General features: G+C 34.5%; 1 protein-coding gene across 2 annotated transcripts in view; it reads left to right on the plus strand.

Moving 5' to 3' along the window:
* The first annotated feature begins 587 nt into the window (after positions 1 to 587).
* Positions 588 to 27,022, plus strand: part of RAB28 (RAB28, member RAS oncogene family) — a 91,332-nt gene continuing 64,897 nt past the window's right edge. For both annotated transcript variants that reach the window (XM_036853806.1, XM_036853807.1), the window contains exons 1-4: positions 588 to 906; positions 5,737 to 5,833; positions 10,958 to 11,046; positions 22,206 to 22,335. In XM_036853806.1, coding sequence (XP_036709701.1) covers positions 832 to 906; positions 5,737 to 5,833; positions 10,958 to 11,046; positions 22,206 to 22,335 — 391 coding nt within the window. In that variant the 5' untranslated portion in view covers positions 588 to 831. The remainder of the gene's footprint in view (positions 907 to 5,736; positions 5,834 to 10,957; positions 11,047 to 22,205; positions 22,336 to 27,022) is intronic.

Genomic DNA, 27,022 nt, shown 5'->3' on the forward strand with positions numbered 1-27,022 from the left:
TTTGGACGAGGAAACCCAAGGTCTGAGGAGGAAACAAGGCAGCACCAGAGCTACGTTCCACGCCTCGCGCCGCCCGGCAGCCTCGCTGCACAGCAGCTACGTCCTTAGCAACCGCCCCCTCCTCCACCACGCTACCGCTCTTCCCGGGGCGCGAACCCCGGCGCTCACACTGCTCCACAGGCCCCTCCCCTGCGCGCTCCGCCTGGCAACCGGCGTCCCCGGCGCCCTGAGGCAGGCCCTGCCCCGCCGCCTCTCCTCTGTGTCCTCGCTTCCATGGCAACCGCGGCGCGCGGCCATGGCGTCACCCCCCCCCCCCCCCCCTCGTCGGGCTAAACCATTCGCTTCAGGAACCTTCACAGGGGGAGATGGAAACAAGGGAATTTAATAGAACGTCTGCGCCCTACTCTGTCCCCGTTTTTCTACCTAGCTTAAGTTATACACATACTTTTTTTCTCTTGCCAACTGTCCCTGCGAGTGTGGCGCCGTGTCTCGCCTGCTCGGTTCGAACGCCTCCTCTTCCCAGGCCTGCGGATGGGTCGGCCCGCCAGGAAGGCTAGCGGTCGGCGCGGGTTGGCACAGATGCGGGGAAGCGCGCCCGACGTCGCGCTCAGGGGGTGGGGCCGCGCGCAGGGGGAGGGGAGGTGGGCAAGATGGCTACCGCCGAGTGATTCTGCCCGGATACCTCCGGCGGCCGCTGAGACACCGGGACGGGGGGTGCTGCCCCCACTGCCGCCCTTCTTCTTCTCCCCCGCCCCCAGAGACCCCCTCCTTCCCTTCCTCCTTCTACCTCGGTGGGGAGGGAGGGGAGGTGGGCCTGGTTCCCGGGACAGCATGTCGGACTCTGAGGAGGAGAGCCAAGACCGGCAACTGAAAATCGTCGTGCTGGGGGACGGCACCTCCGGGAAGGTCAGTCCTCTAGCGGGCCCACCGTGCCAGGCCTGCAGGAACCCCGGCGCGGCCCTGGCGCCCCCCAGCCTCCTCCCCGCCCCTCGGCGTCGCCTTATGTCCCCGAGCCCCGGGGCGTCTGGGCTTGGGCCCGCGAGGTCGTGGCCTGGGGTTCGACACTAATAGGCGCTTGGTGAAGTCCGTCGAGAGCTGTCCAGCTCCTCTTAAATTAAAAAAAAAAAAAAAAAAAAGTCATTGCCTAACCCCTGCCTGGATCGCGAACTCCTACTTCTTCAAGACACGAGCCAGTATCGCCTCCCTGGGAAGCTTTCCAGCTTCTCGCCTCTGAGGACTGGCAAGGATCTGCCAAGGCATCTTACCTCTTTTTACTTTAGTCCAGGTCGCACTTTGCTCCTTTCCGCCCGTTTACCGTTTCTGATGGCTCCACTGTACTGGGAGCTCCCAAGAACTTGACGCTGGAATCAGATTCCCTGGGTGAGAGAATTGGGGCTCCATCACTTACTGGTCGGATCATTGGAGGGCAAATTGCTATCCTGTTTGTACTTCATCTGTAAGATGGGTATATTGATAGGGATCTCCTCGAAGGGTGAAGTGTGCAAATCCACATTAAATATGAAAATCTACATAAAGCTTTCATAACATGGTGTGCACTCAGTAAACGTTAGTTGCTGTTTTAGAGCATCATATCTGTTCATCTCTGTTCCCAGCACAGCACCTGTCAACACAAACATTCATTCAACAAATATCTATTGAACTCCTATTCTGGGCTGGATGCTGAGGGCAGAGCTGCTAGCATGACAGAGGGGATCATTGCCTTAAAGTCTGTCTTTCAGTGACAGTTGGTTGAATGAATGAGAGTGAGTGCGTGAGAATATCTGGCAGCCAGTCCCCTTACCTCGTAGGCAGAGGTCTTTAACCCAGGGTTGTGGAGCTCCTGAGATGGAATAAACATTGCCCGGTGCTTGCTCTTTGGAGATGGTCTGTAAGATCTTAAAGGGTTCTTGATCCACGCCCCAAATAAGGTGAAGAGCCTCTGCCCGGCCAACCTTCACACCTGTCGCTCCTATCAATGGCGCCAACACTGTTTCTGGGAATATTGTTAGAGTTTGTCTCCTTTCTTCCATCCGCTTTCCCAACTAGAGGCTTCAGAAACGCTGGTTATTATTGTTACCAGTTTCCCGTTTTCGGCTTCACGTTTTCGTGTTCCTGGTGTAGTTTGGACCCTGGTTCCTATGGTGACGACTGCTCGATACATCTTCCCTGGCAGTTGGCACTGCACAGCTGCTCCTGTCTTTCGTTCTGAGATTTGAGTTCCTAGGGCCCTAGGGAAAGGTGTCATTCATATGCAGGATTTGGAGGATTCTTGTTAATTTCTTTCTTGCCATCCCTGATATTTTGTTATTGATTTTTATTATTGAGGAAAAACAACTTAATATGCTCTGATTACTTTTAAACATTTTGAGGAAGAAAAGAACTTGGGATCACTTTTCTTTATAAAGTATTAATTATGACTTTTTGTACACTTGTAACAACTTTTTGAATGGATGAGTTGTTTTAAATGAATCAGCATTGTTTCTAACACCCTTATTCAGTAAAAATTTTAAGTTCATTTTTATAGTTTTTTCATCATTCGTATTTTCTTTTGAATGTCTTCTAATTTTTCATTTCCTAAATCTTTTTATGGTCAACTCATAACTGAATTTATTTCCTGTTTAAAACTATAATGACTGTCTATAACACTAATACACTTATAAAAAGACACAAAAATTGTCCATTATCCTACATTCTATCATAATTCTTTAAATTTTTGTTAATTTTTTTCCCAGTATTCATCCATTATCATACATGTATTTCTCTGTTGAAATTTGTTCATAATTCCTATCTAGGTTTTTCATCTAGCCTGTCATACATTTTCCTTTTGTTACTAATTTAGTGTGAATAATTATGATTTTTCATCTCTGTCAAAAATTTTATCTAGTGTACAACAAAGCATATGTTTTTCCTTCTATATTATTGAATTAGGATTATCATTCTGCTTCAGAGGATAACAGTGATACTGTTTATGGCGTTCTGATTTAGTCTTTGTCATCTTGACTAATCTATTTTAAAATTGTAAAGATTTTTTTCTGCCAGAAATTTCTGGATACCAGCATCAGAAATCTAACCTTTTTTCATTATTCATATATCAGCTTTTGTTTTTTTCCATACCCTATTCAGTTTTCAGATTATTGCCATATTATTGGCAGCTACCAACATTCCCATTCTATTTCTTTTATTGTCCTTTTCTATTATGAATTCAGCCTCTCTTTCATTCTTGCTTGTAGCCTGATTTAACACCTGGCCATTTTTTCTAGTATCAGTTTTTCTTGCTAGTTCTAACTCAGGGCATGTTTATACACCCTTACAAAAGCAAGAGAATATTGAGATGACCACTAACAGTTTATTCAAGAGAAATTTAGCTCCTCCTGCTATTAACACGTGTTTCTATTTCTTTCCTGTTTTGAGTCATACTTAGGATTTTATTATATACTTAAGATTTTTTTTGAGGCAAAATATTCTTTTATGGTGTCTTTTCAGTATTAGTAAATGTAGTATGGTTAAAAATTGTTAGCAAAAGTTCACCAAACAAAAAAACTATAAAGAATCAGAAAAAAAAGTTACAGATATGAAAGATGGTTGTTCTCTTCATAATTGTTTAAAAAGGGTATTTATACAATGACTTCTGAGAAATTATTGAATGAGAAAGATAGCATAATATTTAGATAATTGAAGAGGATGTGCCTTCTTCCCACTGATTCAGTTGATTCTCTGTTTAATTTTTATAGTGAGATGTCTGGAGATGGTATAAGAACCCATTTTAATATTCTTTGTTCGCAATGACCTATACTTTTGACAGACTGTACTCTATTCCAATTGAAAATTCTAGCTTTATGTTTGCCTCAAAAGTGTGAGGCTTTCAAATTCTAGAAGTCCGATTTTTAGGAAAAGAAACACTAAGCTGAAGTTACATGTGCCTTGAGTTTCTCTTAGACTTACAAAAGTGTTTCAGCCATCCATATATTAAACATTTTGAAATATCTGTAATAGTATAAGTAGTGTTAATTATTTTTCTCTAGAACTCTGAGCCTCTTCACAGATGATTTTGTGCTCTAAGTTAAATAAGCTCAATGGCATAAACAAGGCTAAATGAAAAAAGATTTTAAAAGGAATGCTTACTTTTTTTTTTTCTAATGTCTTAGTTTTTATATTATCAAGGAAGCCAAATGAATTTTCATTTTGGTGTAGTGAGTTTATTTCTCGGAGTCTAGCAGAACATCTTTCTTATGGTGCTCAATAAATATTTGACCAAATATTTTAGTGGTTTCTTACAAATGCTGAGTATTTAAATATTAAAAGAATTGGAGTTAGTGTGTGCAAATTGCCATTTATATGAAAAATATGGTTCTTATGTCAAAGGAATTTTAGGTCTTTTTGTTTAAAGGAATTGAAGTTTGGCCAAGTTTTCTTTTGCACTACTGTACTTATGTTGTAATTAATTATAGTAAGCTATCTTGGAAATTTTATCTTAGTTTTCATTATTTAGGAGTTGACATCTAATTTTAACTTTTAAGAAAGAGCTATTTTTCCTTAACTTTAGGAATCTGTCTTGAAGAGCATAAAAGCTTCATGAAACTCCCTTTCTCTTCTTTTTGGGGAAGTTTACAAATAAATAAATAATGCATTTAAAATGTTTAAGAAGCTTTTGAGTTATTGAGTTATTTCAGTTGTTACTAGATTATTCTTTTGCTTTGGTAAGAAATGGTACCCTAAAGAAACTCTAGAGTTTTGAATGTAACTTAGAGTTGTTATTTAAAAAATGTAGATATATATTTGTTCTGGTTATAGTATTCTTTTGACTTTTAAGCTTTATGGTTCTTGGATGGAATATATTTATTTTTGTCTGCTTAATATTAATCTTAAAAATACCAACTTCTTAATTTAAAAGATAAATATTATCAGTCATTTTATAGAATCATTTTCATTTAACATTTAAAAAAAATTTATTTATTTATTTATATTTTATTTTTGGCTGTGTTGGGTCTTTGTTGTGGTGCGGTGGCTTCTCTTGTTGCGGAGCACGGACTCTAGGTGCGTGGGGTCAGTAGTTGTGGCACGCAGGCTCTAGAGCGCAGGCTCAGTAGTTGTGGCGTACGGGCTTAGTTGCTCCATGGCATGTGGGATCTTCCCGGACCAGGGCTCGAACCTGTGTCCCCTGCACTGGCAGGCGGATTCCCAACCACTGCGCCACCAGGGAAGTACAACATTTTTAATGTAGAGAAAAATTAGACATGTTTCTTGGGGGGGAAAAAGAAAGGAAATTCTATAAACAGGCTTTCCTCTCCTTAATTAGTTCTACTTCTTATTGGCTGAGGGCACAAACTACTCAGATGTTTAACCTCAGAAATGAAACATCTCTGAAAGTTGTATTGAACTGATATATAGGGACATATAAGATTCAGATCTTTGATCATGTTGTTTTAGTTTTCTCTGTTGATAATTCTCAAATTCTAATTTCCAGCAAGGAGTAGGGAGCTTGACAATCAGGGGATTTAAAGAGATTTAGCCGATTAGTCTGTTGTTGCCACTGATAGCTGGTTGGCAAGTGAAATTTACCTGGTGGAATGTTAAGTTCCTCTTCCCCTTGTAACTGATTAGTACTGCTTAAAGTTGCTTGATGGATTAATGGGAGTATAAATATTAAGATTACTTAATAAGATTTAGTAGTGATTTTATGTTTACATTTCTAAAACAAAGACATTAATTTTGATATTCTGTGCATCAATTTTTTAGACCTCCTTAGCTACGTGTTTTGCTCAAGAAACTTTTGGGAAACAGTACAAACAAACTATAGGACTGGATTTCTTTTTGAGAAGAATAATGTTGCCAGGTAAGAGACTAAAACGTCTTAACATAGAAAATTGTCCATATCTGACAATAAGAGACATAAGCAGAAATGTGTAAAATAAATTTTGGGGCTGTTTGTATGTGAAAATATATGTAATCAGTAAATCTATCTTAGGGAGGTTAACTTTCATCAGCATCTACCATGAAGACATACTGTCCATGTGTGTAAGGAAAAAGTTTATATCCTCCCCACTCTCCCACTGTTTTTGACCACTGCACATTTTTTGAGGATAAACAATAGTTGCGTATAAAATTCTAAAGTTAAAAACAAAATCAAATGCCATATAATTATCAACAGGTATTGTATGAACTAAATGTGAGAAGACTGGAAAGGATTATTTTTTTAAATATTATTTTGATTAACCTCTGCTTCAGTTTTTTGTTTGAGAGAAAGTTGGAACAGAAGTATAATGTAGCTATGGAACTTCTGTGCTCTAATATGTGAATGCTGTTTTATGCAAGGCAGCATGAAATTGCTGGCATTTAATAGACCACTAAAATTTAGGGTCCCTAGGCACTCATAAAAATACAGTTTGAGCATTCAAGATGTTTCAGTTCACCATGCAAAGAAACTATTTAGATGCCAGTTGCAGCACATTTTGTGGGAAATACAGGGAAATAATAACAAAAAAAGAGTGGTTTCTGTTTTAAGTTAGTTTCTGAACAATTGGGGCTTTAAAATGCTCTGTCTATTCACTTGTGCTTAAATTATATGTTTAAAGTATTTTATTAAAAGCAGTTTATCTTGATTGACTTCATAAACTAGTCCATCTTTCTCCTCTCTGAGGAAACACATTTGAATAAAAACAGTTGCAAGTGTAGTGTCAGATTCATATACTGTAACGTGAGTGATACAGTGGGAAGCGGTTTAATAAATTATAATATTTTTGAAATACATTAACCTCTCAAATACTACATCTATCAGACAACTCTCTATGAATGTTTTAGAACAGCTAATAAAAACTCTTGGTAATTGAAGGTATTCTGTATACTTCACTAGTAATATACTCTCTTATATTTTGTGATGGTTGGTATTCGGCTACCAATGAAAAATAAATTAGAAGATATAGCTTAAGAGAAGAATTCCATTTTGCCATTACTAAGTTATTATTCAGAAAGAGATTTAATAAACGTGTATTCTGTTTCATTTGTATTTTCTTTTAATGTATTCAAAACTGAAAATCTCATTTTTATTATTCTCACTCTTATGGATAGGTTAATACTGCTTTCAGAATATTTACAACAGTCACTAGTAGAATACATGTACAAATCACATAATATACATACTGAAAACTTATTTTGCAACAGTTTTTTCAGAGATACCAGTTGTACACAGAGAGCCTCAAAGTGTATTTAATTACTGACTGTTTTGTTTTCGATGCTAATTAGCAAAAGCACTAACTTTCTATATTATTAATATTGTTTAATTTTTCTGATTTTTCAGTTCAAAGACTTAAATAAAGGAGCAAGCACCTACTCAAACATTAAAAACATTTTAAGACTGGTTTTAGACATTTTATATATGTAAAATATATGATGATTTCTGATTTTTTGCACAATACTACCGATTTTTAAATTTTGATGACTTTGTAAAAAATATTTGGTATTTTTGAAATCCAAATTTATAATATGATATTTTAGAGTTAGAAAGTACTTAGGTTAAAAATGACATTAGGAAATATATACTCTTAATGAATATATATTTTAATTTTCCTGATTAAGGTTTTATTTTGATGGGCAGAGTTCCAGAAAAAAATCTTTTTTTATAAAACGGCAGTTGGTTTTATTCTATTTAATGGACTCAAAATTGTGGTAGAAGTTTCAGTAAGAAAAAATTGTTTTAATGTAACTTGATTTTATATTAATAGGTACATTAAGAAATGAGGTTAATAAATTAAAAGGTTTATAGTATACCCTTTATATACTTTAACTTTAATTTTAATTCACTGTGTCCAAGGATTAATATTTGTATCATTTGCTAAAACATTACAGGCAGCATTAATTGAATTTATGGTACAGCAGCATAGGAGGCAAATCTAATATTTGTTAGTATTCTAGTAAGTCTTCTGTCCATTCAGATTGTTAGAGGTGTAATACCTCCTGTTCATCTATTGACATTCTCTTCATGCAAGTTTTCAAGGTCATTACTCTGCAAATACTCATCCATGTTAGTATATTTCATGATCTGGTATGCTGTATAGTCTGGATGCAACCACTGTGCAGATTTTACTGCTTAAAATAGTGTATCTGTTAGTCAGAGATTCTGCTGATAGAGCTTCTTAAGAGCCTTAGTCAAAATACTTTCAGGAAGCTTGTGGGTACAGTCAGTAAACAGCGTTCTACTGTGAAAAGGATTTCTAAGTCTTTAGTACAAGAAGTGGGCAGACTTGTGTTTTTAGTTCCATCTTGACTATGCAGCACTTTAAGTAAGGTTAACCAAGGCACCAAGTGTACTTTTACAAGGTCACTGTTGAATCCTCTTGGTGGCTTTGATTCATACCAAAAGCAACTTACCTGTATTTTGTCACCTCATTTATTTATTTTTTTCCCTAGTTAAATGTCATTGCTTACAGAAGAGCAGGAATTTTCTAGTATTTTGCATTTGGGATTAGATTGCTGACAGTTTCCTCCTTAACATTCTTTATTAGTTAGAAATTTATATTAGATGGATTCTTGGTTTTAAAAAAATTTTCAATGTTGATTATTTGAAAATTCTTATGTAGCTTTATAGGCATGTCATTTTGAAAATATACTGGAAGCCTTCATATGTTTTTGCTTGCAAAAACTAAAAGGAATATTAATTTGAATTCTATATTATTTTGTTTCCCAAATAGGGAACTCCCATTTATTTTTATTTTTATGTGTTAATAAGCCTAAAATTCAAATGTGGAAGTTAAAAATACTTTTCTAGATACATGAAATAACTATGAAGTTAATATCATTTGTTGAAGCTATAACGATAGCAAAAGTTTGTTCATTTTTTGGCTAGCATTGTGTATTAGTGGGTTATTAGTATTGCATAGCTATTTTTATCTGAGGCACTAGAATATGTGTATTAAAGAAAAACAAGCCAAGAACAACAAACAGTGTTTATTTGGAAAAGTATGGATTTAAAAAATATCCTCAACACACAAATATAAACCTCTCAGGTGGGAGATAGTTATAAACGATTTAGAGTCAGTCTTGAAATGATGTAGTCAGAATTTGAAAACATGTAATGAAGATCATGTTTCTAAAGTTACAGATAGGATAAGATCTAAATATCATAACTAAGTATCAGAACTTAAAGGAAAAAAGCTTCATATTTCTTGATATGAAGTTAAGTGATAGGATTTATTGAACTTGAAGAAAATGGGATTAAATGCCCTTTATTAAGAGTTGCCTAAAATCTTACTTAAAAAAGTTAATATTGTTGAATACTGTTTTTTGAAGTAAACAAATAACTAAAGAATTTTGAGAGTAAAATGAACAGAGTACTGCCTGTTTATCTAGGGGCTTCTGAAACTTTTTGATATACTTACAGTGTCGACTAGCCCTTTCTCACCTGCTTAATTTGAGACAGCATTGTAGGAGAATGAATTTTGAGTATCGAAAAATTTAGATTTTTAAGATATTGGGTTTACACAAGTTGTTGGGTAAGTCTTAGTGTGTGACATTTTGGTTTTTTTATTCATAGACCTTTAAGAACATTTCTGTCATTACTCTGTGAGCGTTGAAAGTGTGTATACTTGGGAATGATGACGGGTGATGAACTTTAGTAGCTCTCATTAATGCTAATGAAAGTTGCTCATGTAAATCCTCTGCAGGTTGGCAGATGGAACAGACCTACATCCAAATAATGGAAAGATTGTAATACAGACCCAACAAGACTTAGAGTTAAGGGTAAAACTTGGCTGGTTAATCCAGTGTCGTACTTTCTTTTCAGTTGCAACATTGAATGGTGTGACTAACATTCTCCAGTTTTAGTGTTTTGCATTGGCATAAAAATTCATATCTATATAATCCTTTTCTGGTTTGTATTTGAAGTGAGACTAGTTTCTTAGTGTCTAAGTTTTTGAGTTTTCCTGATTTGCAAATCATTCAGAAAGACACATTTTTGGTGTGGGAACTCATTTTGAAGGTACTAGTTGAGATTTTGTCTACCTTTGGAGAAAGCTGCATAATTTTATTAGGAGAAATAGTTTGAAATGTTAAACTGCAAAGCATATTGAACTTGATCTTTAAATTTTGTAATTGCATTGATAATAGAGAATAACTTATAATTTTTTTAACAAGTAAATATTTGGCAAAATGGACAAAAGAATTTTAAAGATTGCCCTTTAGTATTTTAGAATGCTTTTATAATGTTTGTATGGGGAAGAGATTTGTTAGACTATTTTATGAGGGCTTTGAAGCACGTATTATAATTTGTTTCAGTGGAACGCTTTGAACAGATATAAATGCATCATAATATTTAGTGATATACTGGGTATGTAACCTACATCAGTTCTGAAGAGGGCTGTCAAAATGTTTATATTTTATGGGTTAAATTTCAAAACATATAATTTTAAAATTATGTTCACTATTGTATATAGTAGCTGACATTCAAATTTAAAAATTCATTGAAGTTGAAACTGTGGGACCATTTTTGTAGTCTATTAGTAATCTGTGAGTTTTAGAACCTATGGAGTTTAGAACTTACAGGAAAATTCATTATGTGCAATAAGGTACATTAGTATATAAAGTTCACTTTTAATTTTTAAATTATATATCTTACTCCACATATAAGTGCTTTATTGTTTTATGCTCTGTTTAAGAAAAAAAATTCTTTAAGGTTAAAGAAGTTTGTGAATTAAAGCTTTCTTTATTTTCGTTTGTTTTGAAGGTGATTATAAATGTGGTTTCATGGAAATGGGGTAAAGTGTAAATCTAAATTTCCCACTGTTATCTCTTTTGACAACATTATTTCACAATTCCAAATATGTGACCATGTGAACAGAATAAAAGACAAATTAGGTTCAGAGTTTATCACTGTGACTTAATGTTCTGTGAAACTGTATTCAGTTGTTATATTGTTCCTTAACTTTTTTTGTATTCTTATTTTTATATTCATTGTTTTATATTCTAGGAAACTTGAATGTTACTCTTCAAGTTTGGGACATAGGAGGGCAGACAATAGGAGGCAAGATGTTGGATAAATATATCTATGGAGCACAGGTATGAAACGAATTGTATGATTATTCCAGTACTGAAGATACTCTCCTTACAAACACACAAGCAGGTACACACACACATACATGCTCTTTCTACCTTGATTTTTATCTGGTATGTAGGGAGACTGATTTTACATTTGTGCTAATCCTTTGATTTCATCCTCCCCCAAAATCATGTTTGGAATGATTTGGGTCAGGGAACTGGATGACTCTAATAGCTTTCATATGCTACTTATATTACTAATACTATTGTCAGCAGTTGAATACATGCAGTGATAAATGATATTTTGATATTTAGTAACTGATTTGGTTCTGTGGACTACTTACAGAATACATAAATTGAATGATAAATATTAGAGAGGAAAATTTAATTTCATTTTAAGTTGCAAGGACAAAAAGCATACATATATGCCTATATATTTTTGTGCCGTGAATTAGTCTAGTAAATATTTATAGTTCTTCAGATTTAACAAATATATCAATATATTGTATCAGAAAACTAAATATGACTAATTATATATATGAAGCACATACAGCATTTTAACATGATAGTCATGTGTGGTGTCCTTTCAGAAGAAAATCTGTGTAGAGTAAGAAAAACCACTTGAATGATTATATAACAAAAATTCTTTGGTACATTAGCTTATATAGACATAATTTATAAGTTTTAAAATTAAATTATACAAATAGAAAATATGCATAGTAGTAATTAATATACTTAACAAATTAATTATTGACATGCTGTTTATTTTTGCTTTTTCTTCTACTTTGAGTTAGTGTGTATCTTTCATATGATCATGAGGTATTGGGGATAATATTCATAATCCTCATTTAGTTTTTTATTGGAGTTCGATATTTTAAGTCGAGAATCATAACTTGGTTATGTGGAGCTGGGTTGCTCATAAGAAATGAATCTAGAAGATGACGACAGAATATTAAGCACTCTGCTGTATGAAGTTTGATACTTAACAAACACCATTGCCTTAATTTTGAATGGAAAATAGATTCTGAATTATAAAATATTCAGAGAAGGATGAGGCTCATATGGTTCTTAATCACGTATAAAGGCCCTAGGGTTTTGTTTTTTGCGTTATCGATATATAGATTTGACTCTGAGACCCTTCTTTGCCTCTTCTTCTACGTTGTTCTTTGTCTCCTGGAAAATATTTCTGCTCACTTAACATTTTCACTTGTGACCATATGACTTAATATTTTATGACTGTTCATTTTTCTCTTAAAAAATATGTCTCAGATTTTTGTGTCTGGCTTTTTCATTGTTGTGTGTTTCTGTTTTAAACTGATTATGTTTAAAGTAGATATTAAGCTAAAGAGAAATTGCTGGACAGAGATTTGTGGGAAGCCATAGTCCTTGTTTCATTCACCTAGTTGGTAAAATGGGATTTGAAATTAACAATCTCTTTCCTCTTTGCTCCATTGAAATCTATCTTCATGGACACATATTGGATTTAAAAAAAATGAAAACTAGATTAGTCAAGCTTCTAATGATATTTGACTCTGAATGTCAAATAGAATAGCTTTTTATGGTTTATAGATATACCTAAAGTTAGTGGAGAATGGGAAGTTTTTATGTATTTCAGAGTAAATAATAATATAACATTCAATTAATACATTTTTTTCACTTAAAAATTAGGGGAATGTAATGTTTATGGGTTAGACTCTTAATTTTACCTTACTTCAAATCATTAAAAAATTTTATTATTTGATTTATAGAAAATTTAAATTTATTAATATTATAAAATTATTATATAAAAATTAATGTTGATATGACATTCACATAATATAAAATTAACAATTTTTAAAGTATATAACCAGTTGTATATAGTACATTCACAATGTTGTGTGACCATCCCTCAAATCAGTTCTTTATATGTTTTATGCTATTACATAGCTGCTTAAAGTCAGCAGACATTAATGGGCAAATTTAAAAAATTTCCATCATTTTTGAGGATACTTGAGTTTAGTGAAATGTCTGTGTTCTTTTCTAATGTACTTCACATCTTGGGAGAAAGAGAATGTCACATGAGATTTCTATTTCGAAGGTACATGTTGATTTTTTTCTCTTTTGACAGTGTCTTACATTGTTTATACTTTACAATCTCTGTAAATCATATACCCTGTTTTATTAAAAAGCAATGTAATAAAGTGTTTGTAGGAATTTCACGAACATTTTCATGAAATCGTCCCAGGAAAGTAGGAATTATGAGATGATAAAATGAGTTGTCATAAATTTTCTCTGCTTTCCAGAGATTCTAAATTAAATGCTACGTAAAATATAATTAAGTAAATTTGCCAGTAGTTTCTTTTGTTAAAATACATGTAAATTTTTTACCCAGGCCAGAGAAGCTCAGACTACAGTTCACTACCATAAATTGGGAGAAACGTTACTTTTAAAAAAACAGTGCTTTCATAAACATTTTAATAGCATTTAATAGTTTTATATAATTACATAACTTTTCTTCAAAGTAGATCTATACTGCTTCTAGAGTTGTTGTAGATGCTGTACGTTGCCCATCTCACGAATACTTTGGACTTTTGTGCACGTGCTACATGATAGAAGTCTTTCAGAAATGCTTTGACAAGCTGTTTTGAGGACATCAGTATAATGTCTTATTTAGGATTTTGTTTTAGGTTCTCTAACTTATGTAATGTGTATGGAAAGAATTATCTTACATGTATCTGGGCTGTTAAGCTCTGTGAATCCATTTTTCTAAAGCATTTCTTATCCAGGAAGAAGCTTATTTGTAGGCTGGAATTAACTTAGATTCAGATAAAACTGATGATTTTACCCTCTTCACTTTTTCCCCACCAGTAACATTAAATTTTAGTGATAGTGTATTGAATAGTGTTGGTTGAAACAGAATTGAATAGACACCGAAGAAAGAATTAGTGAGGTATTTTGTCAAAAACTAGTTCTAAGAATTGAAGTATGTCCCAGTTAAATTCCCAGATTTTAAATTAACTTAAAATTTTCTAGGAGTCTTCAGAAAGATGTTATAGGCTATTTTTCATAGTGGTTACAAGCAAACACACAGTACATAGTGTTTAGTGCCCTGTAACCTGTGGCTAACAGAGGCTAATAACAAACCTCAGAGAAGGACTGGATGTTTCATTTTTGTAGCTCTTTCCGTCCTGGAATCTAAGTGGTTTGCAAACACTGCCCTACTGAGTATAAACTCAATGAAGTGTACTCATTTGTGAGGTAGAACATAACTACTATTGTGTACCAGTGCCCCACACAGATGAGCCACCCTGTTAACCACCAACAAAAGGATATGGTGCCAGTATGACAACTGGGGAGAGAGCATATCTCAAAGTTGGACTCCCTGAGACCCTCTGCTGTCTTTTACCATGAATTTTTTAGTTGGATATTTGTCAACTTATAACTTATTGTATTTACAGACGTCTCTTGCATTAGTGTTCCTTCTTACAGGTAGTACTTATACAGCAAAGTACAGTATATGTGGTTATGACTATTGTATAATCTATATGATTTAATTCATTTCTATATTTAATTAAAAACTAAAGTAGATTATTTGTTGTACAAATCAGGGAGAAAAAAATACCTGTATTTTGGAAATGGGTAACTTTCACTAAATTGTATGTACTGTATCTGTTAAATTTTAGAACTAAATTTTGAAATTCCTTATAATACTGTTAAGTGTTGCCACAGTGTTTGTTCCTTCAAGACTGCTGTCAGTTATTCCTTTGAAAATGGTATCCATTTGGTTTACTGACTCATCATGCTTACTAGATATGGTGATAAGTGAAATAGATGAAAACAAAGTACTATATAATATTACGCAATATTTACTAAAAGTCTTAAGGTTTATAAAGAGAAGGGGTGGTAATATCTTTTGGCAATTGCGGGGGGGTGGTGAGGAAAGTGAAGTTAAGGCATAGAAGATGGAGGAAATTTTTGTGAAGAATTTGAAGATGTAGAAGGATTTATTAAACTTGAAGTCTCATTTCCAAAAGTCATGGCAGAAAAATTTAGAAAGAGGAGCAGGTGGAGGGTAAATTAGGAAGAGGAAGCACAGGAAAGTATGGGGATGAAGACATAGCAGAAGGATAAATGGTGGATAGGTGATAAAAGAGGGTATCAGGGACATGAGATATGGTGGTGGGTTTAGATGGCCACAAGATTGCCAAGAAACAGTTATTTCCAGCAGTTCCCCGTAGATTCTTCTTAGACTTGAGTTGTTGCCAAGATGTGTTGCATTTCCAAGGGAGTTGTACTTTCTGATAGTTTTTTGAAAGGAATCAGAAGAGAACTAGATTGATTGATGGGGTGAGAGACTCAGGGCTTTGAGGGTACTTATATTATAGGCTCCCAAAGAGATGAGTACTTAGAGGTCTGGCTTTGGTGTGCTGAAGCTGGTGGGTAGAGGCCCTGGGAGTCTGTGGCAGCTTGTATGAGTTTTGGTAGTTTGTGTGTTTCAAGGAAGTGGTTCATTTCACCTATGTTTTCAAATTTTGGGCTATGGAGTTGTTCATATTATTCCTTCATTATTTTTTTAATGTCTGTGGGAACCAGTAGTCATGACCCCTCGTTAATTTGTGCCTTCTCTTTCTTTATCTTTCTGTCTCTCTGACTCTGTCTCTGTCTTTCTTTTTGGTTAATCTGGCTAGAGGTTACCAACTTTTGGTTTTTATTAATTTTCTCTGTTGTTTTCCTCTTTCCAGTTTCATTGATCTCTGCTCTAATTTTTATTATTACTATTTTTTCTGCTTGCACTAAGTTTAAATTGCTCTTCTTCAGTTTTCTAAAGTGGAAGCTTAGATTTTTGATGTTTCTTCTCTTCTGATATATACATTCAGTGCTCTACATTTTCCTCGAAATACTGTTTTTGCTGTATCTCCAAGTTTTGATAGGTTGTATTTTATTTAAGATATTTTAAACTTCTCTTGAGGCTTCTTTTTTGACCCAGGTGTTATTTAGAAGTATGTTGTTTAATTTCAACATATTTTGAGTTTTTCCAGCTCTTTCTATTATTCTAATGATTCCCTTGTAATCTAAGAACATGCTTGGTATGATTTCTATTCTTATAAATTTGTCAAGGTGTGTTTTATGGTCCAGAATGTAGTCTATCTGGTGAATGTTTCATATGAGATTGAGAAGAGGGTACATTTTAATGTTGTTGGATGGACTGTTTTATAAATGTCAATTAGATGAAGCTGATTGTTACTGCTGTTCAGGTCAACTTACTGATTTTCTGCTTGCTTGATATATCAATTAATGGAAAACGGGTGTTGAAATCTCCAACTATATTAGTGGATCTGTGGATTTTGAATTCCTTACAGTTCTATCACTTTTGGGCTCCATATTTTGATACTCTGTTATTAAGTGTATATACACAAAGGATTGTTATGTTTTCTTGGAGAATTAACCCCTTTACCATTATGCCAATCTTTATACCTCATGGTTTCCCTTATTCTGAAGTCTGCTTTGTCTGAAATTAATATAGCTGCTCCAGCTTTCTTTTCACTTCTTTTAGCATGGTATTTCTTTATCCCTTAACTTTTAACCTGTGTCTTTATATTTAAAGCGTGTTTCCTGTAGGCAACATATAGTTGAGTCTTGGTTTTTCATCTACTCTGACAATGTTTTTTAATTGATGTATTTGGACCATTCACATTTAAAGTGATTATTGATATAGTTGGATTCATATCTTTCATGTTTGTTTTCTGATCCTTGTGCTTGCTTCCCTCCCTCCCCCTCCTTTTCTCTTTCTTTCTTTTCTGGTTTTATTTGAGCATTTTATCTCTTAGTCTGTCAGTTATACTAAAACTTTGTTTTTTAAGCAATTGCCCTAGAGTTTGCATCTTATACTAATCAAAGTCCACCTTCATATGATACTACATTGCTTCCTGTGTAGTTCATAAAATATTGCATAAAAGAATATTCTCACTTCATCCCTTCTGTCCCTGATGGCATCACTGTCATTCATTTCTCTTTTCCATATGCTATAATCACTCAATACCTTGTTACTGTTATTAAATATTTATATTTTAGATTAATTAAGAATAAGAAAAATTAATGATTTTCTTTTACCTTTTCTTGTTCCTTCTCTGATATGCTTCCTTTCTTTATGTAGAACTGAGTTTCTGACCTGTATCATTTCCTTCTTCTTGAAGAACTTCTTTTAACGTTTCTTCCAGAGAAGGTCTTCTGGCTATGAATTCCCTCAGTTTTTGTTTATCTGAGAAAGTCTTTATTCCTCCTTACTTAGAAAAGGATTTTTTATGTCTAGAATTTTAGATTGGTCCTTTTCTTCAACACCTTAAAAAATTCACTCCATTCTTTTCTTAATTGCTTGGTTTCTGAAGAGAAATTCTCTATAATTCTTCTCCTTGTTGGTCTATAGATAGAGTATTCCCTCCCTCCCCTTGGCTTCCACCCCCTACCTTTTCTCAAGATTTTCTCTTTGTGTTTTGTTTTATGGAGTTTAAGTATATGATGCCTAGGTGTAGATGTTTTGGTATTTATCCTACTTGATGTTCTCTGAGATTCCTGGATCTGTGGATGGTGTCTTTAATTAATTTTGTCAATTTCTTGGCCATTATTACTTCAAATATTTCTTAAGTTCCATTTTCTCTTCTCCTTCTGGTATTACAGTTCCATGTGTCATATACATTCAGAATTGTCCCATAGTTCTTTGATATTTTATTTTATTCATTCTTTTTTCTCTTTACATTTCAGTTTTGAAAGTTTCTATTATCTTATCCTAAAGCTGGCTGTTTCTTTCTTAGGTTGTGTCCAGTCTACTGATGAGCTCATCAATGGCCTTATTTCTGTTATAGTATTTTTGATATCTAGCATTTCCTTTTTATTATTCATTAATGTTTCCATCTCTTTGTGTATATTTCCCACCGTTCTTTCATGTCTTCTACCTTTTCCATTAGAATCTTTAAAATGTTAATTACATTTATTTTAAATTCCTGTTCTGATCATTCCAAAATCTGTCTCAATTTTGAATCTGATTCTAATGTTTGCTTTTTCTCTTCAAACTTCCTTCTAGTGTGCCTTTTAATTTTGTGTTGAAAACTAGACATGATGTATCGAGTAATAAGAACTCAAATAAATAGGCTTTTAGTGTGAGGTTTTATGTTAATTTGGCCAGGAGTTGGTCTGTGTTTAATGTTTGCTGAATCTTTAGATGGCAGAGCCATCAAATTCCTCTAATGTCCTTGTGTTTTTCCTCCCCTGTCTTTTTGGGCATCTCAAAGAACTCTTCCTTTGTTGGAGTTTGTGTCTTGCAGCTCTTTCAAATGTAATCTACTATTATACTGGAGCCCTATTGGTGTGTGTTAAAGTATGGAAGAGGGGAAACATTCTATACTCTTATGATTAAGTCACAGCCTTGTGTGACTTAAGCATCTGTGTCCCTGGGCTGTGACCTTCATAGATATTTCTTAGCTTTTCTCATTTAGGTGAGACAGGATGACTAGAAGGGGCGGGAGTTGGAAAATGCCATTCTCTCATGTGGTAGAAGACTCTGAGCTTTTTTCCTGGGAGGATGCCATTTTACAGATAATGCTCTGGGCATATTTTACAATGGTTACTTTCTCTCCTCTCATGCCAGAACCATGAGGGGATTTTTCTTGACTCTTCACCATGATTATCTTGTGGGGTTCCTAGAGGTAAAACACATGAAAGTATGGGGGTATCCCAAAGACTGTGTCCCCCAGGAGTTTCTCATCCTCAAGCTAGCCCACACTCAGCCTCCAACAATTCATCAAAATTACCATTTAAATGTTTCTACTATTTACTGGCTCTAGTGGCTTTTGTTCCAGGTAAGCAGATTTTGGCTGTGACTCTCTGGATTCACCCATCACTCCGATTTCAGGGTGGCAATTTGCCCTGCAAACTCAGCTCTCTGTTGTGTCCAAGAAAAGTCATGGATTTTCAGTTTGTCCAGCTTTTTTCTTATTGTAAGAACAGTGATGACTTCCAAGCTCTTTACATGTCTGAGCTGAAACTGAAAGTCCTAGAACTTCTTTTCTATGTTAATGTCTTTGGTTTTCTCATTTCTCCTTCTCAGTTTTTAACCACATGGGTGTTGGTCAAAACTGGTACAAAATTGTCATATTAGGAGCAAAGATAAAAATCATAATTTTTGCATTAAATGGTATTGAGAAATGGATATATGAGCCGATAGATGTTTGGGTTGGTAGATAGCTAGATTAATGAAAAGGTGTTTATCCTTCTGTCTTTCTTATGGGTCCTGGACAATTCATAGGTATTGCTGACTGAAGAATATTGGGATATATTGGTTTAGATGAGAAATTGGCAAACTTCCTTGAAAAGCCAGATAGAAAATATTTTAGGTTTTGCAGGTCAGACTGTCTCTGCTGCAGCTACTCAACTCTGCCATTATAGTGCAAAAGCAGCCATTGATAATACTTAAGTGAGTGTGACTATGTTTCAATAAAAGTTTATTTACAAATATAGGCTATGAGCTGGATTTGACCTGGGGGCCATAGTTTACCAACTCCTGGTCTAGATCAGTGATAGTTAATTTTTATTCTATAGCTCTGGTCTAGTACTGATTATCAAGAGATGCTGGCCATGTTTTATTTGCATATATTCTATTATGTTCAGATATTGAGCCATGTTGCGATGAATATTTTAATATATTAGTTAGAAGGGTTCTAAAAATTTTAAGGTTTAAGAGGCACCATAGGTCAAGGCTCAGTTTATGAGAGTGAAAACAATCTCACATTTGCCCTGAAAATGTGATTCATATTCATTCAGAGTAATAATAAAAAAATTCCCAGTAAGTGTGTAGTTTGTTGTTTTTAAATTGTCTATTTTTATTACTTTACATAATCAGTTAGGCATGACAGGTATTATGAAGGTGGATGACAGAAGCATTGCCCAAGATCAATAGATGGTAGGGCCAGGACTACAATCCAAAGGCAATCTGACTTCTAGGGCAGAGCTCTTTCAACATAATATATTGTATCACTCATGTCAACTGGAGGTGGAGTCAATAGATTGAATATTAGCTTTGTTCAGAGGCTAATTCTTGGGCATTATTCTTAATAAGAAAAGTAGGATGTTCATTATTTCAAATAATTCTGTGCTGGGCATTATTTCAAAGCATTTGGGAGGGCAGAAATAGATTTATAAGTTACTAAAATAACAGACAAACAATTTTGCATAAAAATTATGGAATAATTAAGTTGAAAGGGATATAGAGTGTCTAATTCAATGCTCTAACTTTAGAGGCAAATAACTTGAGACCCAGAGAAGCTAAGCGACTTGGGGGCCAGTGTAGTTTAATAAAAGAGCATGCAATATATGTAAATTAAGCCATCATGCTGTATGCCTTAAACTTGTACAGTGTTGCATGTCAACTATTTCTTAATAAAACTGGAAAAAAAGAGCATCGTACTGGAAGTTCATAATAGTAGTAAGCTAGAGCCACATTGGGAGAGTTAGTTGTTAAATTTTCAGGAATTTTTGTGAGCCGGTTATTGAGTATATTCATGATTAAAAATATATAAAAACTCATAAATTATATTAAAAACAAAGATTTATATGATCAAAATGCATCACTTACTGATTATTTTACTATATATTTCTGTTGTCTACGCTCTTGAGGTTATTTATATCTAGTGTATCTGTATGATGGAAGTGCTGTGTAGTGGTGTCCTACCCAACTCTGTTCAGTGAAGTGACATTGATAGCTTTAAAATGACCACAGGGGAGTATTTACACTACAGAAATTGGCAGATGCTATAAATAACACTCTCTCATCCCTTCCCCACGGCTGCCATGCCTCAAGCTGGTTAATTAATATTTACCAGCATATCATTGGCCATGACTTGTGTGTTATATACTTGTCTGCTTATGTGCCTGGCTTTGCTGCAAGACTGTGAGTTCCTTGAGGTTGGAATTTATATCCCTGGTACCCAGCACAATGCTTAGCATATATAGTTGGCAGACAAATTTTTGTAGACTGAATGGGTGGACTTTATATTCTTTCAGTCCTCGATTCAAATCCTGGCTCCATGTGACTTTGTGTTTATTAGTAAAATGAGGATAATAATACCAGTCTTGCATGATTTTTGTGAGGATTAATGAAAAGATCCAGATATCTGTCTGGTACATAGTAGGTGTAAAAAAGTAGTCAACATTTATGATTATAACTTAAGAAGAAGGAGACATAAATGCCATTAGGGTCCAGACTTAAATATGCAGAGAGCTTTGTATTAAGTATTTGACCACAAATTGGATGAGAATCAAGAATGTGGCAGTGTTATTTTTGTGAGTGTACATACTTCTCCTTCCCACACAAAATAATGGGATATATTAAAAGGAATATGATATATAAGAGGCAGGAAGCAATCGCTCTGTTGTATTTGGCTTTGTTCAGGCTCTTATTACAGTATCATGTCCAGTTTTACATTGCTCATTTTAAAGAGGATGTCAAAAAACTATATGTAGCATGTCCTGGGAAGAACCAACAACTATGATTAAAGGGATAGAAAATAGGTCCTTTGAGGCAAGTTTAAGGAATTGAGTTTGTTTATTCTGGAAAGGAGATGGTGAAGGAGTTACTTAACTATCTTCAAGTACATGAAGGGTTATTATAAGGAGGACACTCTCATGTTGTTCTTCAAATGCACACAGGACCGAAAGAGGAAATCGACTTATTTCATTTAAAGAAAATTGTGTTAAACGCTGAAATTGACTGTCAGGGGATGTCATGGAATCTCAATTTTTGAAAATATTTAAAAAGAGCAGCAGCAGATGGTTATTTACTGAAAGGTTTAAATGTTTGACCTCATGAAAGTGACAGGCAGAATTGTAGACCTTGAAGCTTTTTTCACCTCTATGATATGATTTTCTAATATTTTATTGAAACTTACCAAGCATATCCCAGATATCTCATTGGAAAACCACTTACAGTTTGATAAAATTATTCTTTAGCTTGCATTGTATCTTAATTGCTGGATTTATCTTGAATGAAGACATTCAGTATTATCTGTCTGCTAATACCTAAATTGAAGTCAGATACAGTCCACGTTTGTACTTTTTATACTCTATTCAACATATCTATTACTTAACAGTGTTCAGTATTAATATTTTTTAAAGTAGCATATTATAAATATTCTGTAACTCTTTTGCGACAGGGAATCCTCTTGGTATATGATATTACAAATTATCAAAGCTTTGAGAATTTAGAAGATTGGTATTCTGTGGTGAAGAAAGTGAGTGAGGAGTCTGAAACTCAGCCACTGGTTGCCTTGGTGGGCAATAAAAGTAAGTTATTAATGTTTATTTATATATAGTAAACTTTATTTGTCTATCCTGTAGTTTTTATTCCTAAAAAAAATTGATGTTTGGAAACATAAATAGATACTGTTTTCCTGGAGTGAGCAAGTTGAGGAGAAAATTCCTAAAGATGTGTACAGTCTTTACAATAACAGTTTGATGCTTGATCTATCGTAACTGCTCTGCCGCTTTGGCCAATTCCTTGTTAAGGTAAGTTCTGTTCTGCAGTGTGTGTGTGTTTTGGCTTCCTGTTGTCTAAGGAAGCAGCGTGGACTATTAAGAACAGCAACACAGCTGCAGATTTTATGATATTACACTGCAGCTTCAGCTCTGCCCCAGAGGTTTTGAGAGATACATTTCATTAAATGATACCCTGTTCTAGGGAAGGAAGCAGTGTCTGCATGGAATTTTGTGTGCATTGTTCCTTGCTCTCATCGCTCATAAAGTTCCTTTTCTAAATTTTTGAGGTTTGTTCTTAAATATAGATTTTTTTTTTTGAGAAAGAGTATATTGGGAGAGGAGTGGTGCTTGGTAAAAATGATGGATAAGTAATTTTTGAGATCTGTCTCTTGGGCTATGATATACAGCATATAAAAATTATAAGACTGAATTCAGTACAGGATTATTATTTCGTTCATAGTCCTGCAATGCATTTATCCTGGTAAAGGGGACCTTAATAAGAGTTTTCAAATATATAAGATATGATATTACCTAATCTTCTACAACTTATTTGAGGTCAGAAAAAGAGAAAATGAATTTAAATTATACCGTGGAGGATTCAGGTCAGGAACTGTTTCCTGACTATAAGCTTTGTTAAATCAATACCCAAGTATACTACCAAGAGAATTATCTTCTCCAAAAGTCTTTAAAAATACAGTGCATTTTTTTTGTCTATAATTGTTTAGGAAATAGTACTTCCTGAAGGACCAAACCACAATTTCTTCATTATGTGGTTTTGCACACTTAGATGAACATTTAATAAATCCAAGCCTTACTTTAAAACCATTACAAAACAGGTGTGAATATCATTTCTCTGAAGAGTTAAAAATATAAATTTTATAATACTTTCTAGAAAACAGTATCACATATCACAAAATGGATGGCTTGGGTAAAAGAAACATTTTTTTTTTTAAAGCTTTAGTTAAATTTTGCTCATCTATTTTTTAGATCTAATTGAGTGAATCAGATGCTTTTCAATTCATTGAAATCCCCCTTTATAAATCATAAGTTTTGATGAGCTTAGGTTCTGTTTCTGAGTGCAGCTTTTCATTTTAGGAGATCATTTGTTAGTCATTCGTCATGTCACCAAAGCATTGGTTTATGTTATAGTTAAATTTGTGCTTTATTGGAGGTTTCCCGTCACCTTTTGGGAAATTATAGAGTAAGGGAGTGATGGGGGTTGGGATTTGTTTTCATTTCTTTCAGGATATAATCTAACTACATCTGGAGTAATGGTGTAGTGGTGCACAATTATATACATTATGTTATGTGTTTATGCTATCCTGTGAGGCCTCCGCCATTGGTCACTGTCTAAGACAGGATGTCAGACTAGATGGGCTATTGGACTGTGCTGGTGATGCCATTCCTGGGTTTCAAAAACAAACATTTATGTAATTATATGAATTTATGCAAAAAACTGTTGCAGTGTTATGTTTGAGATTTAATTGCATGAAAGTCAAAAGAATTTTTTCACTTTTGGTTTAGCTCTAACCCCTTTCTTGTATTTATAATACTCTCTTTCAGAATGCGATCATATAATAGAGTATGCAGTCACACAGAATGTTACATGTGTAAAATTAAGTGATTAGAGACAAACATTTTCCTGGATATTATTTACTGCTATCTGTCACCGGCCCAGTTTCATATGATCAATATTATCATGTAGTGAATGATCTTACAATTTGTGTTTACAAGTTGATGTTACATTATAGTAGTATGCACTCATTTTCTTTTTTGGGGATATAATTATATTAAAAAGCAAAGACTTTTTTTTTTTTGAGCAACACCAAACTAATTAAAGAGATTTTATTAAGAGTTTCTATATCCAGGGCCTCATGAAACATTGGAACGTTTTCCAAGTCAAGGAAGCAGCTCCCAGATTCAGAGAATGTTCCAGATGGCAAGGCTTTCACAGTTGTTTCATCTGACTTTTTTCATTCATCAGATGAGTGTTATATTTGTTCAATCTGTTGTTTTCTTTTTTTTCCTCTTTTTCTGCTTTCTCTTGAGTTAATTGATCATTTATTATTACATTTTATTTCACCTATTAACTTACACATATTATATGTTTATATGTTATATTTTTAGTTGTTTCCTTAAGATGTTCACTATACATCCTTAATTAGTCTACCTTCAAATGATAGTATGTCTCTTCATGTGTAGTATAAGGAGCTTAAACATTAGTGTTTAATTCCCTCCCACCCCAATCCTTTGTGTTATTATTGTCAGATATATTTTTACATATTCTATAAATAATTTTTGCTTTAAACAGTCATTTAGCTTTTAAGAGCAATTAAAAATAAGAAAAAAGGTACATTTTATTTTACATTTACTTATTACATTGCCAGCACTCTTTATTTATCTGTTTAGATCCAAGAGTCTGTTTGATAGCAGATTCTGTTTGAAGAACTTCCTTTAACATTTCTTTTAGAGTAGATCTATTGACAATGAATTTCCTCAATTAAAAGCAAAGACTTTAGATACTAGTTAAAGGCAAAGCAAAAGAAGCATGATGGGAAGACGTTTGAATTATTAGGATCATTATCTACACAGTCATCATCTGCCTAAATGTGCTTTTAAAAATTCGCTATTCTGTCCTATTATTTGCTTGAATAGAAAGCATATGTTGAAAAGAAGTATGTGTAGGCTATGAAAATATTGGCAGCAGTAGCCAACTTTTAGCCAAAGTTTAGCAAAAAGATGGGATACAGAGAAAATTTCCATACAAGGAGTGTGTGTGTGTGAATTTGTTCCATAGTAAGAGCTTATAATTAGTAAGTTATAAAATCATGTGCTTTTTATTAAAATATGGTAAACTCTCAGAAATTTGGGCTGAGGATTGAGAATAGTTTTAGGTAAAGATGAATTACAGGTTTAGTTTTGTAAAAATTGCATTTTATTATGGTTTAACTAGTATAGGTTAATGATATAGCCAGCAGAGGAAGGGACTTGCTTTAATGAAGTAGAATTGATAATTAGTAAGTTAATTATTTCAGTATATAATACTTAAAAGTATATAATATATTTGACCCTTGAACAACACAGGGGTTAGGGGCATAGTTCCTCCCTGCAGTCAAAAATCCACGTTTAACTTATAGTCAGCCCTCTGTAAACTCTGTTCCTCCTTATTCACGGTTCTGCATCCATGGATTGAACCAACTTTGGATCATGTAGTACTGTAGTATTTACTATTGAAAAAAAAATCTGCATGTAAGTGGACCTGCACAGTTCAAACCAGCGTTGTTCAAGGGTCAACTGTACTTAAAACAAATTAATTAATTTTATTTTATATTCAATTCTAAAAGGATATAAAACAGTAGTGTTATTTCTTTGTACTGTTTAAGATTTTAAGTGAAGTATTGAGTCGTGGTTAAGATCAGAGGGTTTTAAGTTTAGACAGACTTTGCTTACAAGCCCAGTTTCTTCACTTATCAACAGTGTAACATCAGACAAGTTACTTTATGTCTTTAAGTCTCAATTTCTTCATCTGGAAATAAGGATAATGGTTTCTGTCTGATAAAGTCGGTTTAAGGATTAAATGAGCTATTACATAAAAACACTTAGAACACATTTCCTGTACACTGTAAGTGCCCAATAACTATTAGTTATTATTATTAATCATAATAGCCTTTTAAAAGCATGGACTATAGCTTCAGTTAGAAAGATCACAAGTTACAAATTAGTACAGCTGACATAGATATTTTACAAAAGTAGCCTGAAGAAAATGGTTCCTAGAGAATTCCTCTGTCACCATCTTATTCCTTGTTTTTTACCATGATAGTTCTCATGCTGTGTGTTGGGTAGGGCAATTAATTCAGCAAACATTCTCGAGTGCCAGCTATGCGTATTCAGCTAGCCATTGTTAATTTGTGCAAAGGTTGAACCACAGAGAGTGCTTAAGGAGTGATTGGGACCTGCTAATCTGGGTCTTAATTTTATTCTTTTTCTCTACCATCTTCAAGTTTTCTAGGAACTTGACTTTCTTTTGCTTTGTCTGGTTGTTGGGATTAATAAATAAAATTATGTTCAAATTTCCATGGAAGGCCCTACTTTTCCCTAGTGAGGTAAAAAAATATTCCTGGTAGTAACTTTCAAAATGGGAAAGAGGGAGGACTTCCCTGGTGGTGCAGTGGTTAAGAATTCGCCTGCCAATGCAGGGGACACGGGTTCGAGCCCTGGTCCGGGAAAATCCCACATGCCGCGGAGCAACTAAGCCCATGTGCCACAACTACTGAGCCTGCGCTCTAGAGCCTGTGAGCCACAGCTGCTGAGCCCGCGTGCCACAGCTACTGAAGCCCGTGCACCTAGAGCCCATGCTCCACAACAAAGAGAAGCCACCGCAATGAGAAGCCTGCGCACCACAACGAAGAGTAGCCCCCGCTCACCGGAACTAGAGAAAGCCTGTGCGCAGCAACAAAGACCCAATGCAGCCAAAAAATTAAAAATAAATAAATAA

Source organism: Balaenoptera musculus, chromosome 5 (assembly GCF_009873245.2).
Source record: "Balaenoptera musculus isolate JJ_BM4_2016_0621 chromosome 5, mBalMus1.pri.v3, whole genome shotgun sequence".
In the NCBI taxonomy this organism is placed as follows: domain Eukaryota; kingdom Metazoa; phylum Chordata; class Mammalia; order Artiodactyla; family Balaenopteridae; genus Balaenoptera; species Balaenoptera musculus.